The 15,447-nt window shown below is 41.2% G+C and overlaps 1 protein-coding gene across 2 annotated transcripts in view; it reads right to left on the bottom strand.

Annotated features, from left to right (window-relative positions):
- Positions 1-14,877, bottom strand: part of LEO1 (LEO1 homolog, Paf1/RNA polymerase II complex component) — a 31,688-nt gene extending 16,811 nt beyond the window's left edge. The window contains exons 1-7 of one of the 2 annotated variants that reach the window (XM_017504620.2): positions 14,750-14,877; positions 10,343-11,098; positions 7,633-7,737; positions 5,939-6,033; positions 5,194-5,339; positions 4,075-4,159; positions 257-351 (exon numbers count right to left, since the gene is read on the bottom strand). In XM_017504620.2, the coding sequence (XP_017360109.1) occupies positions 257-351; positions 4,075-4,159; positions 5,194-5,339; positions 5,939-6,033; positions 7,633-7,737; positions 10,343-11,098; positions 14,750-14,807 (1,340 nt within the window). In that variant the 5' untranslated portion in view covers positions 14,808-14,877. Of the gene's footprint in view, positions 1-256; positions 352-4,074; positions 4,160-5,193; positions 5,340-5,938; positions 6,034-7,632; positions 7,738-10,342; positions 11,099-14,404; positions 14,557-14,749 lie in introns of those variants that run through there. The other variant, XM_037729947.1, reaches the window with a different exon arrangement.
- Positions 14,878-15,447: the final 570 nt, after the last annotated feature.

Below are 15,447 nucleotides of genomic sequence, written 5' to 3'. Positions count from 1 at the left end.
TTTTTTTAATAAGTCACACAGGGTGGGTGCATGCCAGGTAGTCCCAGCCACTTGGGAGGTGGGAAGATCACTTGGGACTAGGAGTTTGAGGCTCCAATGAGCTATTATCATGTCACTGCACTCCAACATGGGCAACAGAGTGAGACCCCATTTCCAAAAACAATAATAATAAATTTAAAAACAAAAAGTATTTCAAAACTTGATCTCTCTTGCCCACTCTGGGTATGTCAATACCCTTCAGGCATTTTGTGCTCACCTTCCATCTGACCACTTGACTATCCGAGCATTGCTTTCTTTAATTTCATTTCCTTCTTCATCCCGGCGTATCCTCCATCTTATAGTATTTTCTACCTGTTTTACAACACAAGTACTTTAGAAAATTATAGTTTAAATGACTCTATGCATCTTTTTTCCTCAAGAGACACATAATCACAGAATAAGCATACAGAGATGACAGATGTATGTGTGGCAGGATAATGAATAACACTGAAACCCTCTTAATCACCTAGATATGCTGGATAAATTAAAAGGAGGGGAAAAACATGCATAAGTGAATTTCTGAGCTCCTAGTATCAGAAATAGAGAAAACTTAGAACATTTGAGCAGATAGCAGATACTAAACGTACAGTAACCCCAAGATGTGTTAAGATACAGTTAGAATTACAAGGGACAGACAATAAAACTTGGGTCCATGTGAGGCAGAAATTTTAAATTGAAACCCCTAATTAAAGCAGGTTCTCTCACAGAGCTAAAAACTCTATAAAAATGAGACCCAAAACTCTGCCTACTGGCACAGAGAGATAAACTCCCATATATGGTTAAGGATAAATAAGTGCCCTATGAAAATTAAAACCCTAGGTTTCAATAGGTTTCGAGCCTATCTTATCAGCATGGTGGAAAAACACAAGAGTTGGCAAATGAAAACCACTGTTACTGAAATTAAAGTCAGTGGGACTTCCAGGAAAACATGGCATGCCAAACGCATGCAATTTATCACTGCTGCCTCCTGGAAACCCACTAAAATAACAATGAAGAGTAAAAACAGGACATTCAAGGATAGGGAGAATGAGAATGACGCTGGCTGCAGACAAAGAGAAGCCAACAATGTGAAAACTGCCAAGACCATGCTTCCCTCTGCCTAGTCCCCCAGTATCAGTCCTAAACACAGCTGTCCCCAGTCCCACAGAGACTGCCTGGATCTCCACTGCGTGAGATGCAAATGTCTGTGTAACTGGGCCCTAATGATTCCCCCTTCCAGTTTTTCCCCTTTCCTTATTTATTCCTCACAAATCAATATAAAGTCTGCTGACTGAACAACTCAGTTAATATTCATGAATTAAATAGGATGTCATATCTGAAATTTATTTCAAAACTGTCTGGGGAAGCTGGGGTGGGGAATATACAGATGACAAAAGATTGTTCAACTTGAGAACTGTTGAAGTGGGTCACAGGAACATGAGACAGTTCATTATACTATTCTTAATACATTAGCATATGTTTGAAATTTTCCTTAGGAATTAAAACAATCTGTCACTATTCCTGCCTTTCCTCTCATACAATAGGTTGGCCACACATAAAGACACAAATAGGCCATTATTAATTGAGAAGCCACTCTGAAGAACGATTTCTATTATATAAAGTGATTCAAATAGTAATGATGCTATAATAAGACACATTGCTAGGTCTTACCCTACCTGGATGAAGGACACATAAAAGTACTTCTAAAGACAGGGGACCTCAGAGAGGTACATAAGCTGGTTCCCTGGTTCCTTGTTCCTTAAAGAATTAACTACACCATACCTTAAGACTGGTCAGCCTAGTCTCAAACATCACTCAAGAAAATAAAGGTCCAGCGTTATTTCCTATCACACACCAAGGTTTTAAGGCAACAGTTTAAGTTAAACACCAACATTTTGTAGTCTGATGCGCTGAAATTTTAGGGTAAAATATTTATTGATAAACCTTTTTTTTTTTTTTTTGAAACAGAGTCTCACTGTGCTGCATAAGCTGGAGTGCAATGGCACAATCAGAGCTCACTGCAGCCTCACCTGGGCTCAAGCAATCCTCCCGCCTCAGCTTCCCAGAGTAGCTGTGACTACAGGCATGCTCCAACTCTGCCGGCTAATTTTTTTTATTTTTAGTAGAGACAAGGTCTTGCTAGGTTGCTTAGGCTGGTCTCAAACTCCTGGCCAGTCTTCTTACCTCAGCCTCCCAAGATACTGGGATTACAGGTATGATGCACCATGACCAGCCTTATTTACAAACTTTAATACCCATGTTAGAATCTGGTATCACATGGTCTAAAAATATAATAGATATATTGATACTAGCTGTGGCATCGTGATAGACAGAAGGTAAGAAAAAGGAAAAATTAAATAAATTGATAAAAAGTAAGTAAATAAGGAACTACTTTATTAGTTTATACATATATATGACACGAAACAATGAAAAGCAGGAGAATTAAAGCCAAAGGCACTAAAACAACCACGAAAACTTCAGAATGCTAAGCCTAAATATCAATACCTCCACATGTCCCAAGGAAATCATATTAACAGATGGGCTAATAAACTGATGAGTAGATGAGTGGTGGAAGGTGGACAGGAAAAAAAAACAACAACAGTCTAAGCACTATATCTTTTGACTATATATGATCTTGAACAAATTATTGACATCTGTTTATCTTGATTTTCTCATTTGATTTGCATTTCCATTAAGAGGAGTAGTGAAGTCTCACTGAAAAGCTTTTGGATAGAAACCATCTTATATCAAGGTTACTGAAGTAGTTGTGAATCCACCAAATTGAAGAGATGGTACTATTAGAAATATAAAAATTTAGCCCCTAAAAAATGCCAGACTATTCCTTCCTACCCTTCCTAACAATCTAATACTATTTAAGATACCCACTGGAGGCTGGCTGCCGTGGTTCACACCTGTAATCCCAGCACTTGGGGGCCGAGGTGGGTAGATCACCTGAGGTCAGGAGTTCGAGACCAACCTGGCCAATATTGTGAAACCCTGTCTGTACTAAAAATACAATAATGAGCTGGGCATGGTGGCACGTGCCTTTAATTCCAGCTACTTAAGGGGGCAGAGACAGGAGAATTGCTTGAACCAGGAGGCGGAGCTTGCAGTGAGCTGACATGGCGCCACTATACTCCAGCCTAGGCAACAGAGCAAGACTCCATCTCAAAAAAAAAAAAAAGATAACCATTGGAAAATAAGAAGTTTACAGGAAATCCTTCAGATATAAGTATTGAAAATACGAGGCCGGGCATGGTGGCTCACGCCTGTAATCCCAGCACTTTGGGAGGCCAAGGCGGGTGGATCACAAGGTCAGGAGTTTGAGACCAGCCTGACCAACATGGTGAAACCTCGTCTCTAATTTAAAAAAAAAAAAAAAAAATTGAAAATACATAACTCCAGTTTCGTATCAGGCATTCAACCATCTCTTCTTCCCTTGTACAACTCAACTCTAAAATGTCTACTTGGCCAAGTGCAGTAGCAGTCACGCCTGTGATTTCAACAATTTGGGAGGCCAACGCAGGAGGATCACTTGAGCTCAGAAGTTCAAGATCATCCTGAGCAACACAGCAAGACCTCATCTGTATTGGGGAAAAAAAAAAAAAAAAAAAAAAAGCTGGGTGTGGTGGCATGTTTTCTGTAATCCCAGCTACTCGGGAGGCTGAGATGGGAAGATCACTTGAACCCAGGAGATCGAGGCTGCCATGAGCTGTTTGCACCACTGTACTCCATCCTGAATGACAGAGCAAGATCGTGTTTCAAAATAAAAAGGTGAAACTTCTACTTAACCTATATCCTCCTTACTTAAAAGATTAGAGGGCGTCCTTGGATAGCGGGACCAGATGGTATAAGGTATCAAACAGAAGCATTAAGGGGAGTTTAGTACAATAAAATTTTCTCCTAATAGTTAACAAAAGCAATCAAAATAACATAAGACAGCCATATGGTGAAGTGTTAGGTGAAAAAATCACTTTCAAAGGCTCAAGTTTCAAATTAGTATCTCCAGGTTTTACTTTATAAAAGGAAAAAAAAGGAAAAGGCATGGAATGGTACCTTTAATTTTAACCTGGTTCTACCTTCTTCATCCAGCATTTCTTCATCTTCAAATTCATCTTCATAATACTGAGGATCAAAAGGTCTACAAATTGTTTTCCAAATAAACTATTAATAATATTATTAAAAAATTACTGCTATGTAATAACATCTCTATTAATAAACACCATTATATCAAAAAAATCATAATTTTAAAAATAATAATGATCAAATATCTTCATGCTTAACTTCAAAGAAGTAGTAATTTTACTTAATTTTTTTTTTTTGAGACGGAGTTTTGCTCTTGGTTGTCCAGGCTGTAGTGCAATGGTGTGATCTCAGCTCACCGCAACCTCCACCTCCCAGGTTTAAGCGATTCTCCTGCCTCAGCCTCTGAGTACTGGGATTACAGGTATGCGCCAACACGCCCAGCTAATTTTGTATTTTTGAGAGATGGGGTTTCTCCATGATGGTCAGGCTGGTCTCAAAGTTTCAACCTCATGTGATCTGTGATCTGCCCGCCTCAGCTTCCCAAAGTGCTGGGATTACAGATGTGAGCCACCTCGCCCAGCCAGAAATTATACTTCTTAAAATTTGCTGTTAATACACATTGCTTGAAATAAAGTACAAGCAAGGGTAAATATTCACTCTGCCAAAGAATAGGCTACATACGCTCTAGCTTTCCACATCATTGTGCCTGGGAAAAAATTTTTTTTAAAGCACAAGAGCTTGAGTAAACTTAGTAAATAATACCCATCAACACTGTTTAATTGTCCAAAACCATTACATTTTCTAGACCAGCAATAGCTGCTACAGTGGACATGGGCATTTCTCTAGCAAATTTCATCACTTTTCAATTTCAGCCTTTTCAGGGCTGTACTGATTTTAAAAATATCTTGAAGACTTGCAGTGTCTGTTAATTCATAAGAAAGTATCAAACTGCTAAAAACAATCATAGCATTAAAAGCCTCCCTTACCAATATATACTTTTTCTATCTTAGGATGTGCTTGACTAATTTTTTTCAGAGATACACGATCAATTTTCCATTTTTGTGATGTGTCAACTCAGTGTGAAATAAAAATAAACATTCTATGTATTTCTATTCGACATCCTGAAAAAATTTTAATTGATTTCCTTACCTGGGCTCTACACTGAGAAAGTTGGGCAGTTTAACAAAATATAAGTCATTTCCTAAATCAGTGTTTACTTTGGGTATTTCTACTTCTATTCTGGTCTCAGGAATTGGCTCCTCTTCCTGTTGATCCTGAGGCAATCCATTTTCATCCTAGTGAAAGAAACAGAAGTTTACAGCTTGATGGGACCTTAGAAATGGTCTCCTTCAACTTTCACACTTTAATTACTCTGGGGTGCAAGAAACATAACTAGATATCACTTTAGGACTAAAGAAGCTCCCAATCCCCATCCCAAACCACCCACATGCAAAATGGGAAACAAGATCAATTTGGATACCTCAGTACGAGAAACTATCTCCTTTATGATAAATCTCTATTCCAAATGCTCATCAACAAAAGTGTGAAATTAATACTTCAATATGAAGTCACTCTAACAGTTAAAAACAAAGAAGATTATCAACACAGCAGACACTTCTTGGCAAGATCAAGAAAAACATTCAAGTCAACGGTTCTCAAATCACAAGTCCTCACAGTTCAGTGCCCTAAGGCATGAGGCCAATCTCCTGTTTGGCAGTTATTTCCACTCCCCTTTGTAACCAAGAGTTCCCTACATAATGAAGAAAGCCATCTGTTCATTGTATTTTCAGACTAGAATTCAGTTATCAAGTTCCTTTCCTGGAATAGGGGAGACCCTTCACCTCTGAAACTTTGTACTTGGCCTTGAATAAGTTAACGTTAGTAATTTACTTACAACAGGCTGTCCTGGAGTAGGTGGCTTGTCTTCTCCATCACTCCCTGAAGAGATATCATCTGCACCTCCAAATAGATCCATGGTTCCACCATTACCTTCAATGCAGAAGGAAAAAGGCATTAGTGTTACTATTTGTAACTAAGGTTCTTCACAGCTGATCACTTCAGCACATTCCCAAGGTTTCTGGACCAGCACCAGAAAACCACCCAAAACATAATGCTCAGCCTGGCTCTCAACCAGAATGTGGGGAGAGGGAAGGGAGCAAATCTAGTAAAAGGCAAGCTGCACAGGTGGCACTTCTTTCTCCTTTCATTTTCAGGATCCTTATTCTTCCATTTTCCTTTATTCTCCAGGATCCCAAATGTTTCCTACAGTCTAGATGCTCAAAGTTGGGGCTCAAGCACTCCACAGACACTTATTTTCCATAAGTCTATCCAGATTCAAAATTACAGGCCAGGCACAGTGGTTCATGCCTGTAATCTCAGTGCTCTGGGAGGCCAAGGTGGGTGGACCACTTGAGGTCAGAAGTTTGAGACCAACCTGACCACCATGGTGAAACCCCATCTCTACTAAAGATACAAAAATTACCTGGGTGTGGTAGCGGGTACCTATAATCCCAGCTTCTTGGGAGGCTGAGGCATGAGAAAGGGAGCTACCACACCCAGCTAGTAGAACTCCTTTCATCCTTCCAACTTATAATATCGGGTGGTTGTTGTTGTTCTTTTGAGACAGTTTCACTCTTGTTGGTCAGGCTGGAGTGCAGTGGTGTGATCTCGACTTACTGCAACCTCCACTTTGCCTCTCGAGTACAAGCAATTCTCATGCCTCAGCCTCCTAAGTAGCTGGGACTACAGATGCACAACACCATGCCTCGCTAATGTTTTATATTTTTGGTACAGATGAGGTTTCATACCATGTTGGCCAGGGTGGTCTTGAACTCCAGGCCTCAAGTGATCCACCACCTTGGCCTCCCAAAGTGCTGGGATTACAGGCATGAGCCACCATGCCTGGCCAACACTGGGTTTTTATGAGCTCTTTGTCTATCCCACAGCTCAAAGTATCAGTTTCTTCATCTGTTAAGAACTTAGGAACAAAACACCGAGACTGTCATTATTCAAACTGAAAAATGGACATTGTAACCTCCATCCCAACAAGAAGGTCAGCCCTCTAATAATGAATTCACTGTAACTATAAACAGACTGGGGTCAGTGCTCCCAGCATTTGGAAGGCTGAGTTCAGTGGATCACTTAATGTCAGGAGTTCAAGACCAGCCTGGCCAACATAGTGAAACCCCATCTCTACCAAAAAAGCAAAAAATTTAGCCAGGCATGTCGATGCATTTCTGTAATTCCAGCTACTCGGGAGGCTGCGGGAGAACTGACTGAACCCAGGAGGCGGAGGTTGCAGTAAGGTGAGCTCACACCACTCACTCCAGCTTGGGTGACAGAGTAAGACTCCATCTCATAAAATAAATAAAAACTACAAACAAAGTGGCAGATTATTCTTCAACTAATTAAGCATAAGCAGCTTCTCATAACTGTATAACTTCTCCGAATACACTGAGTATATCCACACTCTTTTCTGTGGGTCTTACAATGTGGGATAAACACATTTAAGGTTAGAAATGCACTACATTAAATGCAGAAAGAGATATGGAAATATACACAAATATATAAAAGAAATAATACGGGTACCTTTTGGCACCTCAGTGTCGCTATCTGCTTCTGAATCAGATGCAATTGCATTCTTGCGTTTCATTCGTAAAACTTCATCTTCACTATCACTGCCTCTTGCAGATTCTATAAAGATAAAATTACAAGTTTTGCCTAATCACTCGCATTATTTGAATTTTGTGTTTTAAAAGCAATACTGCAGATAAACAAATTGTGATACACCCATACAATGGACTACTACTCAGCAATAAACAGGAATGAACTACTGATACAGGTAACCAATTAGATAAATCACAAATTCTCTATGCTAAGTTAAAGAAGCCAATCTGAAAAACTACATACTTACTGTATGACCCTATTTATATGACATTTTCAAAAAAGCCAAAAGTATAGTGACAGAAAAGACCAGTATATGCCAGGGTTTAGGAGTGGCAGAAGGATATGACAACAAACAGGATAGGGTAAGGGAATTTTAGCTGTTCTGTATCCTCACTGTGGTGGTGGTTATACAAATCTATAGATACATTAACATGAATAGAGCTGTACACACAGAACCCTCCCCCCAAAAAAAAATCAACTCTAATGTGTAATTTTAAAAATTGAATTTTAAAAATAAATACTGGCGCCAGGCGTGGTGGCTCACACTTGTAATCCCAGCACTTTGGAAGGCCAAGGTGAGCAGATCACTTGAGGTCAGGAATTGGAGACCAGCCTGACCAATATCGTGAAACCCCATCTCTACCACAAATAAAAAAATTAGCTGGGTGTAGTGGCGTGTGCCGGTAGTTCCAGCTACTCAGGTGGCTGAGGAAGGAGAATCGCTTCAACCTGGGAAACAGACATTGCAGTGAGCCAAGATCACACCACTGCACTCCAGGCTGGGTGACAGAGCGAGACTCTGTCTTAAAGACATACATACATACATGCTGGCTTCTGCAAGTAGAAAAACTTGGTAGAAATGAGAAGAGTAGTATTGAAACTTACCACATTTACGTAACACAAATTTCAGAAAAAAAGGTAAAAAATATTAGAAAGGAACTGACAAACATATCATTATCTCTAGATGGTACAATTGTTTATGTAAAAACTTCTTAAAAACCAACGGAACCACTGTTGAACTAGTAAGAGGTAAGCAGGATTACCAGCTATAAGGTTCCCTACTATGACCCTGCCCTTGACTTCGTCTGCTAGTATTTGGGAGGTAGTACATGAGCCTTAAAGATTCTTTCTGATAACAATAAAAACAACCCTACTCTCAGCCGGGCACGGTGGCTCTTGCCTGTAATCCCAGCACTTTGGGAGGCCAACCAGGGCAGGCGGGTCACCTGAGGTTAGGAGTTCAAGACCAGCCTGGTCAACATGGTGAAACCTCCTCTCTACTAAAAATACAAAAATTAGCTGGGTGTGGTGGTGTGTACCTGTAATCCCAGCTACTCAGGAGGCTGAGGCAGAAGAATTGCTTGAACCTGGTAGGTGGAGATTGTAGTGGGCCAAAATCATGCCACTGTATTCCAGCTTGGGTGACAGAGACTCTGTCTCAAAAAAAACAAAACAAAAAAAAAAAAAAAGAAGAAAGAAAATAAATCCTACTCTGACGTAGTTATTGAAAACTTACTGCAGTCCCATAGTCTACACAAATCTATATTCATCTCTGGAAATATGTTGCCCTCCTCTTCTAATAGAACCAAAATGTGGTTTTTCAATGCTGTCCTATGAGGTATGTGTTAGATTCCCTCATATTTAAGCTAAGAAGATAGGATCAAAATAGAATTAATATACTATGGAAGTGAAACAATCCAAAGTATTACTTCAGGAAGACTTCAGCCCAATTAAGATAAATTTATATAGAAAGAAATATGATCTCTAATTTTTATACACAAGAATGTGTTAACTTGAGCAGAATAGTCTAAATGGTAATTACAAAAGCAGGGTCCAGAAACCAAAGTTCAGGCGTATGCCTCCTATAGTCTTTAGGGAATGAGTGTTCTAACCCAAGCTCATCTCTGTAGGGTGAAGATACACACATCAATCTGTCCTGGCTCAGTAACACTGTCCATTGAGACTACTCGGCCATGTTTGCACTTTCTACATATTATACTCCCCAGGCAACCTCCTGATTATTATAATTTGGCATCCACTGTAGATTTGCCCTTGGGGAAACATATGATAAGAAATAACTGATCCTCTTGAAACAATTTTGCAATTCAATTTTATACATTAATATCGTGTAATTTGACAAGTTTGAGTAAACTCCTTAGAGCTTGACCATCTCTGGATGATCAAATTTTGAATCTCAAAAAGCTGAGCTGCAGCAATAGTGCCCACATCCCAGTACAGTGTTCTGTGGGAAAATTTCAATGGTACTGTTTTTTCCATAGGCAAATCTATTCTCTCACAAGGCATGCTCTTCAGTTATCCACAGAAATGGAACAAACGTAACTAGCTCTTCTTACACCATATCCCGCTCTCTAAGACTTAATTTTAAGTCTTCTTTAAATTGTTTTCCCCCCGGACCTATCAATTAACAAATGGAAGGGAAAGGAGTAAGAAAGAATAAGTAGATTAGAAAGATTTAACAGGAGCAAAATGTATTCTAGAGTTAGTAAAGTTTGAAAGGGAGGGACAGAAGAGAAAAAACAGGGTAATACATATGGAAATGAAAGAATAAATGGGTCCCTTCTGTATCTGAATGCTTCTTACTGAGCCATTTTGGTTCTCATAAATGTATTACCTGATTTATGGTCCTGTTCCTCTTCATCATCTGAATGCCTGTGTTCTTCATCTGAGACCTGTGGCCTTTCATCATCAGAATTTTGCATTTTCTCCTCATCAGACAGCTGTGGTTGTTCTTCATCATCGGAATTCTGTTTCTCATCATCATTATCAGAAGCTACCTGCTGTTCATCATCAGAATTAGCCTTTTCCTCCTCAGATAGCTGTTGTCTCTCATCATCGGAAAGCTGAGGCCTCTCCTCCTCATCTGTGTTCTGCATTTTCTCATCATCGTCAGAATTCTGCAGCTTATCTTCATCAGATCCTTGTGCTCTCTCCTCATCGTCAGAATTTTGTATCTTTTCATCATCTGACTGGTCACTTTTATCTTCTCTGCCCCATTTTTCATCATCTGAATGTGCTTTTTCAGAACCTTCTGCTTCTGAGTGATGGCTCCCTCCATCAGATCTGTGACCTTCGTCTTCATCATCATTAGGGGCTTCTGATCCACTGTGCTGATCTACATCTGAGGGGTCATTGTCTTCATGGTCAGATTGCTCAGAAGCTTCTGATCTATTGTCTGATCTTTCAGAATGATTATCACTGCCACTATGATGAGAAGCTCCCTCATCCTCACTGTCATCTCCAAACAGTTCCTTATTACTTGGTTGTCCTGAATCACCTCTTTCATCCTGATCACTTTCACTTCCAGAGGCATTACTGCCAGAGGCAGCATTCTCTTGATCAGAATCTGAGTCAGATCCAGAATCAGAATCTAAGGGATCACATAAACAAAGGATAATATCAGCAAAAAATGGCAGAGTAAGGCAGTCCAAAAGTCCATCCCAACATAAAAGCAATGAAGAAACTGGCAAAAACTGTTAGAATTAACATTGTAAACATTTAAGGAAATCTCTGATCGACCATTAGCTGACCACTAAGGTATAGAACAGAGCCTTCAATGGCCACACTCAACGAAGTTTACAAGCTTTACCAATTAATTCAGAAGAGTCACTAAACAAATAAGCAGGCCAAGTGTGGTGGCTCACACCTGTAATCCCAGCACTTTGGGAGGCCAAGACAAGAAGAAATCTTTTTTTTTTGAAACAGAGTCTCGTCCTGTCGCCCAGGCTGGAGTGCAATCTTGGCTCACTGCAACCACCGCCTCCCAGGTTCAAGTGATTCTCCTACCTCAGCCTCCAGAGTAGCTGGGATTACAGCGCGCACTACCATGCCCAGCAAATTTTTTGTATCTTCAGTAGAGATGGGGTTTCACCATGTTGGCCAGGCTGGTCTTGAACTCCTGACCACCACACCCAGCTGACAAGAGGAAATCTTGAGTCCAGGAGTTCAATACCAGCCTGGGCTGGTCCATCTCTACAAAAATAAAAAAAGCAAACAAACTTAGCCAGGAAAGGTGGCATGTGCCTGTAGTCCCAGCTATGCGAGAGGCCAAGGCAAGAGGATCTCTTGAGTCCAGGAATTTGAAGTTACAGTGAGCTATGATTCCATCACTGTACCCCGGTTTGGGCAACATAAGACCCTGACTCAAAACAAAACAAACAACTGCTGATACAATAAACAGCAATAAAAATTCCTGGGGAGGAGAAAGAACGTGATATTCTCAGTTGCAACATTATAATATTCAGAATGCCCATTTATCAATGCAAAATTATTAGGTATGCAAAGAAACAACAAAGCGTGGCCCATACAGAAGGAAAATGGCTAGAAATTGTTCCCGAAGACCAGACATTAAAATGATCTATTACTAAATAAATAGTATCAATGAAAAGAACCACATACTTAGAAAAAGAACCAAACAGAAACTATGGGCCGAACATGGTGGCTCCTGCCTATAATCCCAGCACTCTGTGAGGCCGAGGCAGGCGGATCACTTGAGGTCAGGAGTTCAAGACCAGCCTGGCCAACATGGTGAAACCCCATCTCTACTAAAAATACAAAGATCAGCTGGGTATGGTGGTGCATGCTACTCAGGAGGCTGAGGCAGGAGAATCGCTTGAACCCAGGAGGCGGAGGTTGCACTGAGCCACGGTCATCCACTGCACTCCAGCCTGAGCAACAGAACAAGACTCCATTCCCCATCCCCCCCCAAAAAAAAGAAAAGAAAGAAATTATGGAGTTGAGGCTGGGCATGGTGGCTCATGCCTGTAATCCTAGCACTTTATGAGGCCGAGGCAATGGGATCACTTGAGGCCTCCCAGAGTGCTGGGATTACAGATGCGAGCCACTGCACCCAGCCAACATGATCTTATATGTAGAATATCCTAAAGGATTCACCAAAAAAATGATTGCAGAATACAAGTGAAAATCAGTTGTATTTCTATAAACTAGCAATAAATAAATCAAAATGAAATTAAGAAAACAATTCCACTTGCAATAGTATCCGTTAGAATAAAATATTAATAATAAATTTAACGTAAGAAGTACAGGACTTATACAATGAAAACTACAAAACATTGTTGAAAGAAATTAAGAAAGAACTGGCATATTTATACATGAAAGCAGCATGCTAGTCCTAGGTAGAGGTTCTAGTCATTCTTATAATAAGAAAGTCATCGGATATAGTTATTTTCCACAACTCTCACAGACCAGGGAGATAATGAAATACGCTAGGCCTAACAGGAATCATATCCATACTATCTTCAGAACCAACAGAAATTTTCAAGGATAGCGTATCAGATTTGGAAGTAAATCCTAGAAGAAAATTTCAGTAGACTCACAAGAAGGTAAAACCTGAAGCCTAGAGAAGCAACCATCTCCACTCCTCACCACCCTACACACTGAGTTTGCAATGCAAAAGCACTGCAGGGTATACCTTATGAAAGGTGTACACCTATTGCTTCTACCTATCCAATTAATCAACTATGCATTAAGCACTGATATAAGCTGGGAGGTAAGGGGATCAACTTTTCATCATTATATCCTCAAAATCTAGCAAAACAACTGAAACGCAATAGGGGATCAATAAATACTTAACAAATTAATAAATAACTTCATAAATAAGCCAGGGAGGGTTCACAATGAACTGTGCCTTGAAGGGAGAATGGGATATACACAAGTAAAAATGAGGAAAAAATGAAAACATGAGCAAAGGTAGTGGAACAAGAGTTAGTATACAGAGGCCGGGCATTGTGGCTCACGCCTGTAATACCAGCACTTTGGAGGCCAAGACGGGCGGATCACCTGAGGTCAGGAGTTCAAGACCAGCCTGACCAACATGGTGAAACTCCGTCTTTAAAAAAAAAAAAAAAAAAAGGAGTTAGTATACGGAACTCTGTAGTTTGACACTTATCCTGACTAGCACCTCCTAGATAGCCATCCCAGAAGGGCATTCACACTAGAATTTAGTTCTTTGTACCTCCACCTACTGCTACCTTCACTACAGTATAGAAATTATGAATAAATTGGAGCTGGTGAAAATGAAGGGGAAAAAAGAATCACCCAACAATGCATTTTACTAAGGGAAAAGTATACACAAATGCACTACTTGGAGCCTGGAGGGTTGCAAGAATTGTGAACTTGGTCTTGGGTTTTTTTCTCACTTCAAATAACTCCTATTCATATTTCAACAGCCTGTAGTCTCAGCTACTTGGAGGCTGAGGCAGAAGGATGGCTTGAGCCCAGAAGTTCAAGGCCAACCTGGGCAATAAAGCAAGACCTTGTCTCTTTCAAAAAAAAAAAAAAATAAAGAAAAGAAACCAAAAAAACCACAATCCTGTGCCAGAAATACTTCCAGGTACCATGCATATGCACTAATTCATTCATTTCATCAACAAATCCTTCATTCCTCCTCTTCGAACACAGACCCCATGTACCCCCCATTCTAACATCACAGACTCCAGAGATTCTGGAGTTTCTGCACAAGCTCTTAGAGAACACATTCTCTCCAATGTGAAACATATATCTGTAACCCCATCCCATTATCCGTCCCATACTCCTCATCCAGACATCTCAAGCTCCCTATCACACCATGATCTGGCCTTCTGAGGCCCTCTGTAAATTCGCCCACCCCATCCCGTATTGCTGCATTCATTTCCATTCATTCACAAACCACCCTTACTCTGCGCTGGCCTGTGCAAGACAGGGCGGAACAGGACTCCAAGGTTCCTCTCCGGGCTGCGCAGGCTAGTCTGCATCTCCACTCCTGCCCCGCGCCCCCTTCGTTCCACAAGCTCTCAGGCACCGTGTGTTCCACCGACACCCAGAGCCTCGAGGCGCAGACTCTGTCCGTCTCTCCATCCCGCCCGTCTGGAGAGGGTGGCACCTCCAGGAGTGCAGGGGGCGCTGAGACAGGAGAGGAGGAAATACCTCCTCTTGCCCGCGGTGCCGGAGCCTCCACGGTTGTCTGGCTCCCACAGCAGAAGGCCTGCCACGCACCCGTACTCCGAAGCCCGGCCAAGCCCACCTTTACGCTCAGCTTCGCTGTCGGCGTCGCTCCCGAAGAGATCCTCCATATCCGCCATTGTCGTTCACGTCTGCCGCTGCCTCGGCTAGGGGCAGCTCCGGGCCTCTTTACGGCACGGAACCAACGAAACACGACAGTGTCGCAAAGATTCGCCGAAGACACTCCTTTCCTTCTGTGACCCAGTTTTCGCTTGCCCAGTGAACCTATCCACTTCTGGGTCTGCATGGTTGACAAGCCCGGATATTTCATCAATATCTGTTCTTTGCCGGGATTCTTACTGGAGGCGGGCGTCCTGAGTTCGGGTGCGGGTGCGCGTGCGGGTGCGGGTGCGGGTGCGGGTGCGGGTGCGGGTGCGGATGGAGTGGGCGGTGACTGGAGCTCCCGAGAGAAGGGCCTCCGGCTGGATGAAATCTATCGCGATTCAGGCCTGAAGCCCTTTTTCTTACTGAGCAACTGTTCTCCAGTTGTTTCATCCCAAACCCCTTTACACTCTTAAAAATTGTTGAGGACTCCAAAGCTTTTGTTTACGTGGGGGTACAGCTGTTGATATTTACTGTATTCTTACTAAAACAGTAATAAAGAAATTTTTTAGTTACTAATTCATTTAAAAATAATATATTTAACAAATAGCTTTTTTAAGCTTTAAATGACCATTTTTTTCTACAAAATATTTAGACCGGGCCGATGGCTCACGCATG

The sequence above is a fragment of the Cebus imitator genome, unplaced genomic scaffold (genome assembly GCF_001604975.1).
Source record: "Cebus imitator isolate Cc_AM_T3 unplaced genomic scaffold, Cebus_imitator-1.0 Scaffold325, whole genome shotgun sequence".
Taxonomy (NCBI): Eukaryota; Metazoa; Chordata; class Mammalia; order Primates; family Cebidae; genus Cebus; species Cebus imitator.
This window is presented reverse-complemented; position numbering and strand designations above follow the sequence as displayed.